This window comes from Trachinotus anak, unplaced genomic scaffold, assembly GCF_046630095.1.
Source record: "Trachinotus anak isolate AG129_WGS33_773 ecotype Australia unplaced genomic scaffold, CSIRO_AGI_Tana_v1 ptg000021l, whole genome shotgun sequence".
NCBI classification, from domain to species: Eukaryota; Metazoa; Chordata; class Actinopteri; order Carangiformes; family Carangidae; genus Trachinotus; species Trachinotus anak.
In genome coordinates this window covers 22357158-22372922 of record NW_027273872.1, presented here as the reverse complement: position 1 = coordinate 22372922, position 15765 = coordinate 22357158, and the positions used below count along the sequence as shown (strand labels likewise).

The 15765-nt window shown below is 38.8% G+C and overlaps 1 protein-coding gene across 1 annotated transcript in view; it reads left to right on the top strand.

Moving 5' to 3' along the window:
• The first annotated feature begins 889 nt into the window (after positions 1-889).
• Positions 890-15765, top strand: part of pigg (phosphatidylinositol glycan anchor biosynthesis class G (EMM blood group)) — a 51818-nt gene continuing 36942 nt past the window's right edge. The window contains exons 1-5 of the mRNA XM_071457717.1: positions 890-1379; positions 1486-1691; positions 7470-7679; positions 8558-8746; positions 13294-13432. Coding sequence (XP_071313818.1) covers positions 1226-1379; positions 1486-1691; positions 7470-7679; positions 8558-8746; positions 13294-13432 — 898 coding nt within the window. The 5' untranslated portion in view covers positions 890-1225. The remainder of the gene's footprint in view (positions 1380-1485; positions 1692-7469; positions 7680-8557; positions 8747-13293; positions 13433-15765) is intronic.

Below are 15765 nucleotides of genomic sequence, written 5' to 3'. Positions count from 1 at the left end.
CTTTCTTTTTTATTGTATTCTGCTCCCTCACATATTACAGCAATTTGGTCCATTTTAGATGGTATTAATGGCAATTTGGTTTTGTGAGGATGTATAAAGGGTCTGTTTTAGGAACACTTTTAAAGTCACTGACAATGATAATATTTATTCATCTGTAAAACCTCTTGGAACCTCTTCTCTGTCCCTTGCTATATACAATATGTAAAAGATAAATGGAGCATTCTTATATACACCCTCAAATTGGACAGGTGTCATCCTGGGACTGTTGAAATCGAGTTGATGATGAATTGTCTATCATATAACATATTCAGAAACATATATCATGGCTATAAGATTTCTAATCTTTACTATTTATAAACCCCTGCAGTGAAGAATAGCACACCTCTTCACTACATTTTAAAACTGATTTCAATGTCAGAACTAGCTAGTTAAAATTTGCTCCACGTGGTTGATGATGGTAATGATGAGATGCAGCACGATTTGAAATCAGATCACAAGATTTCTTTGATGATGGATACCTGTGTCAGCAATGGTTACACCATACACTTATACTTAAATCAGATATTTGATTTTTGAATGATGTTGAATGATTTTTTTTATGATTGATTTTAATTACTCTTTAATATCCCAGCTCCTGTTTAATCATTGAAATAGCCTATTTTGTTTTTTTATATGCATTTTTTAAAATATAATTTTAAATCTAATATTTTATTATGTTTTTTATTGCAGACATGTGCACACATGACACCAATACAAGACAGTTGACTACTCTCATTGGATCACCTGCTAGAACACGACAACTATTATTGCTCGTTTTTTTCCACACCAGTTATGATTTTTTAAAGATATTAAAAAGCTACATCGTTTACTTTACCCATGTCATTAGAAGATGTAAACATGGTGTGGGAGGGGAAGGGCGTATTGGTCTTGTTTGGTTCTACGTCGTACCCGTAGTTTCATGCTCTCAATGCGGAAATCGCAATGAATGGCTACAGCGCTAACTGGTATTAGTGTTTTATTCTCAGTTGCAGCCACAAATATATAACATAAAGTCTAAGTTGATGAAATACCGAGACACTTGTCTTTGCAATATGTTGTTTGACGGTCCGTCCATGTGAAATGGGATGCCATAGCTCTCTATCCTCTCCTTTGTGTAGGTAAACTGTTAGCTAGCAAGTCATCTTACTAACTTACTCGTTCCTTAAAGTGTCCGTCAGCCAGCAAGATGAAAGTCCGCTCGTCTGTTTTTGCCTCGTTTGTTTTAATATTTGAGGTGCTTGGTATTGCCCTCTTCCTGCGGGGATTTTTCCCCGTACCTGTCAAGTCTTCTTTCTCATCCAAGAGCAAGCTGTCAGATCTGCCTGCGGAGCCGCTGTCAGGTGAGTTCAGGTCTGGCTCGCACTGACCTCGATATAAGTGCGAGTGTCAGCCTGCACCGTCGACTGCAGTCTGTTAAGACTCATAAGACATTTGCTTGAATTGCAGGGAGCTCTCCCAACTCCTCTCGCCTGCCGCAGCCCCTTTTTAAAAGGGTGGTGGTGATGCTGGTGGATGCGCTCCGGGAGGACTTTGTGTTCGGCCCCAGTGGTCGCACCTACATGCCCTACACCAGACATGTGGTGGAAAGAGGCTCGTCGCACAGTTTTGTGGCCAAGGCGAGACCTCCAACAGTCACCATGCCCAGGATCAAGGTAGATGTTGTCACTGTTGTCACATGTTGTCACCCATCAAGTCATCCTCCACGTGGCATGGGTCTGTAAGAATTGTTTGTTTTGTACTGATGGTACATGTGAGTCAGCCATTCAGATCCAAATTAATTTCTCCAATTTCACCAATGTTTTTCAAAAATACATGTATTTTGTCATGCAAAACTCCATTGATAGGCCTCTGAAACAACCTGTAAACCATCACTATAATCTGCGATGATGAAATTCTATAAGGCATCAGGCTGGTGTTATTCTATATTTTTCTTAATGTCAACAAAGGCCATTAAAAGGTGAAAGTCAACAATGCATTAGTCTGTCTCTGAATGCTTTCTGGAGCTTGGCCCCAAGCCCAAAACATAGTCAAAAATTAAGCAAAAAACATGTTCTTTATCCAATCGAGATGAAAAACATTGTTCAGGAAGTTCATCACAACACTGTTGCAGAAGTTCCCACAACTGTGTTACCTTTATATATATATATATTTAAAAATATAATTTAAAATCTAATATTTTATTATGTTTTTTATTGTTCTGTGCACACATGACGTGTTGCACCTGTAGTTTGCTTTGCTTTCACTTTCACTCCAGCTCATCCCAAACCAGCTTGATGGGATTTAAGTCAGGAGTTTGTGCTGGTCTTCCATCATGTAAAGCTGCAGTCTTTCTTGTAATGTTTGTGGTCATTATCTTGCTGTAGGATGAATCTCTAACCAACCAGTCTGTTTTCCTTTGTTCCTCTCCTTTTTCTCACCATCCATTCAATGCTACTCCCTGCATTATTGTCCTAATGATGACTCAGAGGTTATAGTAACACAGTTTGTTCCAACACTGCCTTTGTACAGAGAGAGGGTTTGTAAGTCAAAGTCCAAAGATGGGTCAACTCACTTAAGTGCTTTTCAGTCCCTGACTAATTTCCCCTTGTATATATTTATAATATATATATATATAATATATATATATATATATATATTATATATATATATATATAATACACTGTTTCCTAATCACTAAATGACACCAATTCCAGATCCACATCCCTATGTGAAAGTATTTATTAATTTATTTTTAATGAATTATTTGCATGTGAAAGTAATGCTGAAATTAAATTTCAATTAAATCGCTATTACATTTATTCCACCTTCCCCAATGTGAGGATTTGCTGCTTTTCTCTGTTTCATATCATTATAAATTGAATATCTTTGGGTTAGAGTAAGTGAGTTAGTGAGACTGAGCCAGCAGTTCGAATTTGTCTCCTTGTGCTCTGGGAAAACTTGACTGAATGAGTAAAACAGAAAAAAATGTTTTATTTCCTTTATCAAAAACATTTCATCCATCCCATCACAGGAGATGCAGATGTCGAGCCCAGAATAATCATGTAAAAGGAAAATGTGAGGAGCATTTTGAAGTGGGTGCTAAGTTTTCAGCCTATAACTGCATTTTGGGTGACATGACAGAACTTAGAAAGGGTGAAAACATGGTGCTTTGTCACATTTGGATGATGTGTCATGCTGTTGAAAATATTTTAGGAGCAGAGCCAGGGAGGAATTACAGTCATGTCATGTGCGCCTTGCCTGACAGTTGGTAGTGCTGAAACACACACAAGATTGTGGGCAGACTGCAAAAGAGTCAGGGTGTTGTTTCAGTGGTGTTGGAGCAATTTTGCAAAGGGAATTATTTTCTAGGAAAAAAAAGAGCAGCTCAGTTTAGTCCATATGGGCGCTGAGTAGTGCTGAGCCTGTGGTGGGAAGGAATTTAAATGAAGCTGTCAGGTGAAGCAGAATATCCAGCCCCGATGTCAGAGGGCAGAATAAAAGACAGCATCCATGATTTAGCAGTGGTGGGATGAACGCAGATGTGTCAAGCTGTTGTAAAGATAGGAAAAGACCGGAGAACCCGGCCGCTGAAGAATCCTCCTCAGTGGTGTCTGATAGCTGTGGTCAGACAGGTAGACTGTGAGCGAAGAGCTCTGACTCAGTAACCCTCAGGTGAGCGATGATGGCAAACAGCATGTGTTGGCTGACAGCGTGAAAGAGAGCGGACGGGGCTGAGTGATGAAGACGAGGAGCAGTACGTCAGAAATCTTTTGTGAAGCCTGATCCTGCAGGGTGTGGTACGATGTGCGGAAGCAGCTTACACTTATTTTCATGATCAATTAATATATCGATTTCTATAAATTAATGATTAAGCCAATAAAATATCAACACTGACAAATACACATTTTTAATATGTTTGATATTTTGTTGATCAGCTAATTGGGTTTAAACAAAGGAAAACTTTTCTAATTATTAATTCATTTTATTTTCTAGTGGAGTTTTAATGCACATTGGCTGTAGGTGTTAAAAAAGAAACTGGAGAACTGTCTGTCAACGGATGGAGGAACACTTTGTTGAGCAGAATTAACTGTGTCAAAGAAGAGTTAATGCTGATTGTCATGAAGTGGAGCAGGTCAGGGATGATCTGGAGGAGGGGTGCTGGGCTGGAGGGGGGTGGACTTGCAGGGAGACAGATGTTCCTCCGTAATCCAGGGGTTTAAAGAAGGATATAGTGATGATGGAGAGAAATGGCTTGGAAAAACAACCCTGGATGTGAATCCTTGAGCTTTGATAGGAAGCAAGAATGCAGGTGTGTGTTGAGGGAAATCGATAACAGAGGACATATAATCTTTCTGATTTAGAAGTAGAAGCATGAAGGGTTTATGTTGCAGCAGATATGAACAGTCCAGTGTACGGACACCTCCTGAGCTGTCTGTAAACTTGTAGGTTTGATTTACGGGCCTGGAGGGAGCGTACATATATAAGGAGGGACAGTTAATCACGTTGGAGGGGGAACAGCATTTACAGTAGATCTGAGGCGCAACACCTTAATGTAGTGACTGTACCACTTTATATCGTTGGCAAACGTCTCCAAAGTAAAAACTGAATGAGTGGTAATTGATTCTTGAGGTAGAGGTGAGACTTACTTTATTGAGGGACTGATAGAAACTAGATAAGCACAGCTGACTGTAATGAAATCCCAGTGGGCGTTGCTGAAGTTTTTGGCAGACTGTCACGCTGCAGCTGGCGCGTCACAAAAACAAGCGTATGATCAATGCTCTGAGGCCACACTTTGCTTTATCTGTAGTAACTACAGTGGTCGGTTTCCATTGAGCTTTATTAACATCAGTGTGAGGACTAAATTTATCAATCACACGGTTGAGGTTTGGTGATGCACCAGTGGGTGGCAGTGCAGACCAGCTGCCACTGAGTGCCTACTATCACTGCATTGCACCCAATTAACTGGTATGACACAGCCAACTAACCTAAATCATAATCTCTCTGTGGCATGGCCATTAGTTTACACACATAATAGACCCACACTCCCTCCACTGTATCTAATAAAGTTACACTCTCCATGCAGATATATGGCACAGCTGAATTTGAAGCCTTACTCAGATACACAGTTAGGCTTTAGAATCCAGCTTCTTGTCTCTGTGTTTTTTTTAATTATTATTATTATGGGATAGAAAAACAGCAAACAGTTTTCACACTGGCAACACTACCCAGGGGTCTCCCCACTAAATTTAATGATTCCAATTTAGTCTGTTTTTCTAACAACGACAGGAAGAGGAAAGAAGTTAGTTGTGTATTCACATGTGGCCAGTTGAGCCGCACTCTCAGACTGGCACAGCAGTCAGTGGACACTACTGAGGTGCTGGATTTGGACAATGAGTTCAGTTAATCATAACGACAGCAGCAGCAAGGCACTGTGGGTGTCTGAAAGGCTCGTATCTGCCTGGGTAGAATGGACACACTAGATCAAATGCATATTTGGTCCGGGGTATTACATCCATAGGTATTATGTGGTAATAAAGCCTGAGAAGATTGAGGACAGTTTCAAGTCAATGGTAGAAAGTCTGTCTTTCAGTAATCAGCCAAGAGCTGAAAAGAAAACTGTTCAATCTTTGGCCAGAGTCAAAGACTCAGAGAGTCTCAGAGTCACAGCCCCTTCCGTCTGCGTTTTGGCACCTTGACAAGTTTTCAGCACTGTGCCAGAGAGTGTCTGTATACCCCACTGATATTGTATTTGACATTTAAGCGGTGGCACATTGCAAGCCTCGACACATACCGTGGGCCTGTAATTAGTAAGTTGATGAGTCACTGATTAGTTTGGGCACGATGTCAAAGATTTTTTTTAGGCATCTTATAAAATTTTAAGATTTAGTCTTTTTAAACTGTGAGCTTTTGTTTATCTCAAGATGATCCTTACAGTAGATTTAACTCCACATGTCCCCATGTTTATCGTTCTGGGTTTATTTATTACAGCAAAATCTGCTACCACATGGGCAAAAAAGGGGCCGAACCACTGGTTTCATTAGTCAGACTTTCTCTTTTAATAGACTGGGGACCTCAGTGAGACTGAGGAGGCAGAAAGAGAAAGAGACTGCTTTTGACGCTGAACCATCCATCTCTTCCTGAAACAAGCATCTGCACTGGCAGGAGCAAAACAATGACAGGGAAGGAAGTGGTAAATAATTGAGCTCAGGAACAAAGATGACGAGATGGGGCTCAAAATTTCAGCCGGAGAAGTTTTTATTCCAGTTGTGAATCAGCTGACCGTACTGAAAGGCTTCTGACGTTACTTGGTCATAGAGTATGTTTATTTGTTTGTTATTGATAAATAGGAACCACAAATCTTTCAAGGAGAATTTTGTTCCCATACATCAAGACTCACATTGATTAAACACATCATGGCCCTGGGTGGACTGAAAATGTGATAGAAAATAAAGAAAGGTTTATGTCTTGTCAGGTCCTAAAGCCTTTCTACCCTTCGTTGTGGGGGTGTTATATCCTTAGTTTATTGCTGTTTGTCTCTTGTGCCTGTGAAGTGGCCACAGAGTTGCTGTAGAAAAGCTAAAGTGAAGCTCACACAGTAACCAAGCGCAAACAGCTGCAAAGTGTTTTGCAAGCAAAAAAAAAAAAAAAGCTAATATATAAACCCTGATAAGATGAACAAAATACCTCAGTCTGAAAGGGTTATATAAGGACAAATACATCAATGATAAACTGGATAAAATAGTGTTTTAAGAGGTAATTTAAAAGACGACTTTGAATTTCCCAGCGCAGCTCCCTCGGCAGGGTCTTCTAACACCTGGTCCCTTGCACAATAAAGGCTGGTCAACTCTGATCTTAACCCCGGATTTTTGAGCGTCCCGGAGGATCTCAGGCTGCACTCAGGGCAGCTCATGGGGGGGTTTAAATAACATTGTTTCCTGCCAGCATCTGCAATCTCATGTCTCCTTCAGTGCGTGAAGACAAGGCCTTTGTAGTCCCTCCTCAACGATGCACCAGACTCTTTCCTGACTTCCAAAATAGGCTGTGGTTTCCTTGTCAGTCAGATGGAGGCCATTGTTGTTTTATTGCAGATTCCATGATGAAATCAGTAGAAACTGTACCTCATAAATATCATCTATCTACCTGATTTTTTTTTTTTTTTTTTTCAGTTTCCATTTGTGGCAGCGAGATTGGTTTGGGGGTGTGGGAATAAGTCTTGCTTTCGATGCTAGATCAATGCACTTACCGGTCACATAAAGGGAAGATGAATTAATTTGATTTATTTTGTTTTGAGGATGATCAATATGATAAAAAAAACCCAACTTTTTCTAACACTGTACTGCAGTGCAAATCTTAATTAGTTGGATTAATATGATGAAGGTACAAGGTTGAATAACACTATTAAAAGACAATTATTGTTCAAAGGACAATGACAAAAACATATCCTTCCCCAGGCTCTTACCACTGGCAGTATCCCAGGCTTCATTGATGTGGTAATGAACCTAAATTCTCCTGCACTGCTGGAAGACAACCTCATTTGGCAGGCCAAAGCAGCAGGGAAGAGGATCGTTTTCTATGGAGATGACACCTGGGTGCGCCTCTTCCCCAAACACTTCATGGAGTACGATGGCACCACCTCCTTCTTTGTGTCCGACTACACTGAGGTAAGTATGAAGCAAACAGCCGGGATTTAGCTGAAGTATATGAGTGATGTGTTTTTAGGCTAATATCAATCGAGGGTTGAAGAACCTGATAGTTATAATACAGGCGAGTTTGAACTAAACATGTTGACACTTAAAGTTTGTAAGTCTGTATGTGTTTCATACTATAAATCTGAGCAATTTATAAATGCTCTACAAATTGTATTATGTGATAGAAAACTCAGCCGCTTAGGCTGATTAAAAAAATTAATCTTTTTCCTGTATGCAAATCATTTTAATTACATCATACAACAATATCATTTATACACAGATTCTTCAAGTTTTCATAGATTGCTGCTGCTGCTGTGCATTAAAGCATATTAAACCGTCCCACAGCCCAGTACATACAACAAACACTCTCCATAATTAATAAAGTGTATGCATCTATTCTGTGTAATATGCTGTACATGTATGTCTGGAAATGAGTCAGTCGCTGCATTGTCTACGAGGCCAAGTCATCTGCATTAAAGAGATGAAGGCAGCTGATCAACCAGGGACGCACGGAGCTGAGATCACACAAAAAAACCTGCTCATCAATTAGCTCTGTATGCAGCTACAAATGCACCGTGGGACTATATGCAATCTGCTCTTGTTTATACTAGCATATTGGTGGTGCTGATTTTTAAGCCCTTTACCTGAAATGCTGGATGGAGGTAAATATCTGCCAGAAAATATTTGCCTGGTGATAATCAGACAATCATCAGACTCTATCACAGCTTTGGGTAAAGCTCCTTTCTGCTCATTTTTAATTTGCTCTAGGGGATGATTTTGAATAATTTCAAGCAAAACTGATTATCAGCTGAAATCCTGGGTATCACTAAATGTATCATGTTTCCATCTAGGTTGACAACAATGTGACACGTCATTTGGATAGCACCCTCAAGAGGGATGACTGGGACATTTTGATCCTTCACTACTTAGGCCTGGACCACATTGGTCATATCAGTGGACCCCACAGTTCACTCATCCAGCCCAAACTGCTGGAGATGGACGACATCCTGAAGAAGATTCACAGCGCCCTTATTTTAAAGGTAATTTCTCTTCTTTTTCTCAGTTTATACATGATGTTACTTAAAATTAACATAATCTATTTATTCTGATGTTACACAATCAGTACAATCAGTTACTAATCAGTATTTTTACATGAATAATGGGCAAAAGGAATGTGTGTATGACTTACATTAATCAGATCATCTAAGACACAACTTTAAATGAATATTACTTTACTTAACTTTAAATATTACTCTGTAGGCACTAGATGTGTAAATTAGCACCTTTTTGCTAACATGTTACCAATATCAATAAAGATAAAACAATTAATTGATTGATCATTTAGTCAAACAACAGCTAAATAATCATTCAAGTCATTTTTAAGCAAACATGCCTCAGTCCCAGCTTCTCAGTAGACAGCGTTTGTTGCTCTTATTGATAATAAACTGAATATTATTATGTTCTGGACCATTGGTCAGACAAAAGCAATTTGATGACATCATCCTGGGATATCAGAAATTGTGAGCATTTAAATAATGTTTTACATTGTTAGATGCACCACTGTATGGACTTAATAACAGTATCAGCCCAGTGGGGTCCGGCATTAATATTTATATGTCAAATGTACGGTACGTTTATTATTCAGCTTGTTGAGGTGTTTTGTTCCAAGTGGCTAAAATATGGTTCATGCAGCTTTAAACCACTCATCACCGTGTTAAGTGTGATTGATTGACATTTATCATACAAAATACAACTGGCAGATGTTTTAAAAAGGAGCTTAGTCAAAACATTTCCAGAGTTTTATCCATCAAAAGGAGTGAAATACATACATTTCATATTGCAGTCATAGGCAATTATTGTTTCCCTTTGAATCCTTCTTGTGTAGGAAGAAGCCAGACTCTGCCACTAACAACGAATACTTATTAAACACAGAGGCAGAATGTAAAACATTAATGTAAATACACTGAATTGCTGTTGCCAAAAAAAATCCTAACTGTAAAAAGTATCAAAAACAGGGATTTAATATCATGAAAGTCCTAAGGATTACAACTTTAACCAATCAGTTATTTACTCACTGTATTTGAATACTGGCTCAGGCTTCTAATTTTCAAATCAAGTTAATTAGACTAATTTGCTCTGTGAGTCTCGGCTGCTGCTTAATTTAATTCTTGCTTGTCAACATCTGTTTCTCTCTATTAAAACTCAACATTCCACTTTGAATTTTGAATCATAATTTTATCGTTTTTAAGGGTTTCGAGGGTTATTATATTATAAAAGTAGTCAGTGTTATTATTCAGTAAATAAATGAAATATGCAAATATGAAGTAATGATCAATAGTTAATAATTTAATGTGATGCTATCAGAAAAATTTGAGCATCATCAGTTTTTGGATGGTCATTTAATTACGGAGATAATTTATACTGATTCCAACAGTAATTATGTTATCTTTTGCAGCAGCCCCAGAGATTTAATAAACTGTTAAGCTTCTCTGTTATCTTTAACTTTGTCTTTGATCAGTGTGCAGGTCTTGTGGCCTTGTTTTCTGTGTGTGGTGTAACAGCTGTGCATGCATTTGGCTTTGCGCCATGTGTGTGTTGTTAATGGGCGTTGTCTGGCTGTCATTCAGCTGTGTAGCTTGTATTTAGATCGTCAAGTCATGTCTAAACGAGCCGACAATCTCCCTCCTCTTTCTCGTCCTTTGGCATTTTTGGAATGGCAGCGGGAACAGAAGCCGAGTGCGGATATCCTTGTAAAGTTTCCCTCTTTGCAAAAGATACAGTGAAGGGTATTTCTGAAAATGTTGATGCAACATTTCACCACATCCCCAAAGTTGTTAATTCTGTCTTGTTAAATCCGTTCTCTCCAGGCTCGTGGCGACATCTCTGTGTTGTGGGCAATGGCAGCCTCATATGCGCTCCCAGTGAGCTCTTTGAATGAAATGTGTTTGAAAGTCTTGCTTCAGTCACATTAGTGAAAGCTGTGGCTGTTCTTTTCTACAGCAGCAATGTGACCTAAATATAGACACAGCCCAGTGGGGTCCCGCAGGATATCTTAGAAGCTTCTGCAAAAACAACTACGTTTTCTCTGATCAGCACATGCTCCTAACATGCTGGGGATTGTAATCTCATAATTTCAGGGTGTTTGATGACACACGGAAGGTGGATGTTGTCTGCTGCCGCTGCATCCTGAAGTATTAAAAGCGATGGTGGCTCCTTCTGCAGAGGAGAAAAGCAGGCTAGCATTCAAATGGCAGCCCTCAAAGTGTCTTTGTAATGTGATGTGATGCGAGTAGCCTATTTCAGCGAGCTCATATTAGGAGCAGAGAAATGCTCTACCTGCACACTCCCCATTAAAACATGATTGGAAAGCAGGATCTCCTGGTTATAAACACCTTCGTCAGAACCTTTTGTGTTAATGGAGAGCACATGGCCTCAATCTTCTCTTTAGATAATTCAGATTTTAAGGTTTTTTTTAATCTGTCTGAAGTGCAAAACTTCATAAACCTGACCCGCAGAGTAATTGTGTGATCTGAGCCATGTATTTCATAAGGGAGATAAATTAAATGGAGATTGACTGTTGCAAATGCTGAGACTGTAATATCTCTATTTCATTTTTCCTCATAATATTCTGTTGTGACAGAGGACCTGAATTTTGTTATTTTATTGAATTTTTGGGTAATTGTGGAATTTATTGAGTAATTGCAGCACCTTATACAACAAATGCACAATTTACTGAGGTGGTTCCTTGTGTTCTTTGTTGGATGTACCCCCACAGCCCTATCAGATGAGCTGTCAGAAGTACCTGTCAGTTGGCTTCACCAGTCAGGTTTCAAATATCTTCATATGAATGGATTATAAACAGAATAGTATTTAACAATATTGATTAGATAAAAGTGTTTGTTGTTACAATAACTGAATTTCCAGTGTTTAGGTTTGGGTTTAAATATGCATTCAACCTACTACCACTTGGAGTAGCAGGTGTCTCAGCCATTCACACATCACTTTTAGCTATTTCAAGTCTTTATTCCTTGCTTTAAGCTAATAATTTCAACTGCTATGTCAATAATTTATTTATTTATTTGAACCACTACCAGGGTAGCAGCTACTCTTCCTAGGGTCTATTCGTTACATACAGCATATAGCTTACATATATAGCTAACTCTAATTCTTCTTATCGATTACTTCTAGCTTTTTTAAATGATTTATTAATCACATTTAGCAGTTATTCTAAATTAAGTGAGGATTAGCATCACACCAATTTGTAATCGTATTTGGCTGTTTGTTGTCCTGCTTAACACAAATATGTGGATATATACGTTGTTACTCAAAATGAAAACCATTTAGTTTGTTCATGGAGAACATGAGCTAACATTTGAGTCAGCATGGCAGCTTGTGTATTGGTTTAAAAAAAGGTTTCTCATGAAGTGTGAAAAAAGTCTACTGTGCTTTCATCTTGATGAACACAATGAAAAGAGGCTCGGTCAGTGGTGTTTAGTACTGGTCTTGAGGTGTTTTCAGTCCCTTGTGTCCAGTGCCATTTATAATAAGCATTCAAGAGTTTAAATCTAGGACAGAGGTGAGTCTTTTGCTTCTTCTGTGCTGAGTGAGTAACAAATATAATAGGTCAGCAGAGCACAGTGACATAGTTTGGCTCCAACCTGCAGAGATTGTTCCCTGTATTCATCGTGTTGTTTTGTCCTGTATTAACAGTATCCAAAAAGAAAGTATGCACGTAAGTATTAGTACAGGTCTAGCTACAAATAAAACATTTATGCTGACATTGGTCTTTGCTATGTGTCTGGATGAAGTCATCCAAACTGAAAGTAACATTTTATCAGACTTGTCTTTCATACACTAAAGCAAAATTTATTAATGTGATCACTGCTTTTTCTGTCTGTCGGGCTGTCGATTAATCTCTGCTTGATAGGATACAATTTTCAGTCTTTAATAATGAATGAAGTTGCTGGGGGGTTTTTTTCTTCACGTGTGAGACAACACGGGAACTGGGGAGTCTTTTGAGAGTATTGTAACGTGCGGAAGGTTTTGGCTTTTGTTTTGATAACATCTGTAGTCGTGTTTTTAAGTCAGCCTCCGCTGCCACGACTCATAAGACATCCCTGTCAAACTCATAGTCAATGTAAGGTTCTCCTGAGTGTAGTTGAAAGGGAATCACTTAGGGAAGAAACCAAGGTTGATCAAAGTCTGTCATTCTCAACAAACGAGCCGTCCTCTGTGTTTGTTTGCTGCCTTTACTGTATTTTTTAGCTCTGGAGATGGAACGAAACTGTGCCAGGAAGTGTTTGTCATTGCTTCCTTTTCAAAAGTAATAATTTAATACCTTTCTCTTTCATCTGCTGTTAAATATCTCTAGCATAATAACATCAAAAATGTGGTGAAGCAATCACGCGAGCAGCCATCATTTAATGCTATTTCTGTGTTTCTCTAAACTGGATGTATTTTATTTTTATTTTGGTTGCTGACACAGGATGAGCTGAATGAATTATTCATATCTTAAAGCTTTAAGGTTTGTTCTCCCATATGAGCACATACAGTGGGAGTCCATTTACCTTGGTTTTTGTTCTCTCAGGAGGCAGAGGGATCTCCGCCCTACCTGCTGGTGCTGTGTGGAGACCACGGCATGTCGGAGACCGGCAGCCACGGAGGCTCCTCAGAGCCAGAAGTCAATACGCCCCTGGTGCTCATAAGTCCGGCCTTCAAAAGAAAAGGTAAACTGTCTAGTGCTGCTTTAAAGGGCTGAAGGCAGCAGATTTGTTATTGAATCTGTTTGGCTGCTGTCTCAATCAACACCATTTACACATCATTACAGCTGCAAGCTGTCGATATAGTGATGCATACATAAGAGTGTTGTCATGTTATATTGTTTTTTAATATTTGGTTTGGTTTTTAAGATTTGGAATTTGATCATTATGAATGAAGTAAAGCAAACTTGTTAATAGAATATGTAAGTGAAACATTTTCTTCCATGCTCACACATGACTTTCCATTAATTTTAGCGTGAGGAGCAGTGTCATCTCATAGAGTGCAAAAAGCAGCTCCTGAGCAGAACTTTATTTTGTGGTGATGAATGTGGTTGAGTGGGAAAGTGTGATCGTGATAATTGCTTCTTTCTCAGCCAGGTCTATTTTTGAGATCTTGCATAGATTTTTTTTATTTTTATTTATAGACCATTCATGTTAATTAATCATTTGCAGTTCAGTTGAGTTGTTGCTACAGAACTCGTGCTTTTGCTATCACTCTGCACCTCCCGTGGTGCCAACAGCTTGAATGACTTGTCTACCACCAGGACTTTTTCTATCAAATCTTAAAATTTTAGAAGTAAATGCCAAATTCTTTGTTCTCTTCAGATGAAATACATCCAGAGATACTCTAATTAATTCCTTAAGTTGTTAATAAGATGGTTTTCTGTTTCATTAAGAAAGAAATGAAAAGATAACATAACACTGTTTCTTTAGAAAGTAAAGTTTATTTTGTTAGAATACAAACATTAATATAGCTGCTGAAAACTTTGCTTTAAAGTATTTCTATAACATTAAATATTAATGAATAAAAGCACACTCAAAGTAAAAGAAAAGAAAACATATTTTGGGGTTATTATCATAGCTTTTACTTTGCATTTAAAACCTCTGCTTAATCAGGCCTGTGTGGGTGTGGTTTTGATTAATGCTGAGAAAAAAATCTGATTGGTCCATGGCAGCATGTGACAACGTCCACTTCTGACCAGTGAGGTGAACACAGAGGTAAAAGGTATTGAAAAGATCTGTCATGTGTAAAAAATCAAACCTGCGCGAACTTTTGCAGAAAACGGTGTGCTCATGTAGGATCCAGTCAGTCGTAAAAAGAAGAATAAATGAGGAAATAACGTTTGCAGGTCCCCATGTGAACGCCTTGACTTAAGAACGACAAAACATATAACAATACATGACAGCAACCTCATCCTTATGACGTGTGTTTTGTTTTGATTCTGAAGCACCTAATTTACTCATTAGTAAGGAAGAAAATAACACTTTACTCTATTGTAGCTAAAGTCTTTTGTAACCTTAAAGTCACAAGATACAGATTTTCTGCTGATATCACCTTAGATGCACATATATTGACATGAAATGTGTTCTATTAAATCCAGTCGAGGCCTCATCCGCAGAGCTGGTTATATTGAATAGGAGGAATGTCTGCGTAGGATTCGAGTTCATTACTGGCTCAGTACCTGAGCTTCACTTTTTAATCTAAATGCATCGTTGAGAAAACAGCCCTCCCAGTGCAGATTGGTGGAACATTTAGTTGACATTTCTGGGAGGATTCTGAGAGGCAACGCCACTTTAATCAGACGACGTGGGCAGAAGAAGCAATCCACTCGCTGTTTAACCTCAGTAGCTACCCCTGTACTTTCCTGTATTGCAGTCAAAGCCAAGAAAAAAACATTAACAGAGAATGGTTAAGGTGATAACTTCCCAGCCTCAAAACCCACAGCTGCAGTGGTGCAACCACGTCAGTAACTGATGCAAGAATGTTTTGATACATTGATAGACAAAAATTTTGCCTACTGATGTGAGAGAGATATTAATGAACTGAGCTATAGTAGCCATATACACATTTCTTATGTATGCCAGGACCAATTTAAACTTCACGTTGAGGTGGCTGCTAACCTTGTTATTTTCACAGTGTTCCTACAAAGTTATCTACAAGCTGAGCAAATGTACTGTCATAGTAAGAATTTAGACATGGCTGTAATGGTGGTATGTTAGAGACAGTATTAACGAGCTAGCCACTGTAACGCATATGTCATTGTCATCAGCTGCAGTTTTCTCCTCTGTGAATCAGCATTCAGTGTGTGTGTAACCTTTTACTGAGTTATGACACATCTGTTCTGCCAGAATGTGAGTGGCTCTGTTGTGTAACCGCCCATGGTCATAACCAAACAGTACAGTATACACAGAGATTTGGTTGGATGTAACTTTGTGTGTGTGTGTGTGTGGGGGTCTGAAAATATTCCTCTTCAAACAGAAGCCTCTATCAACTTTCACTCATTAGTGTAATTGCTGCA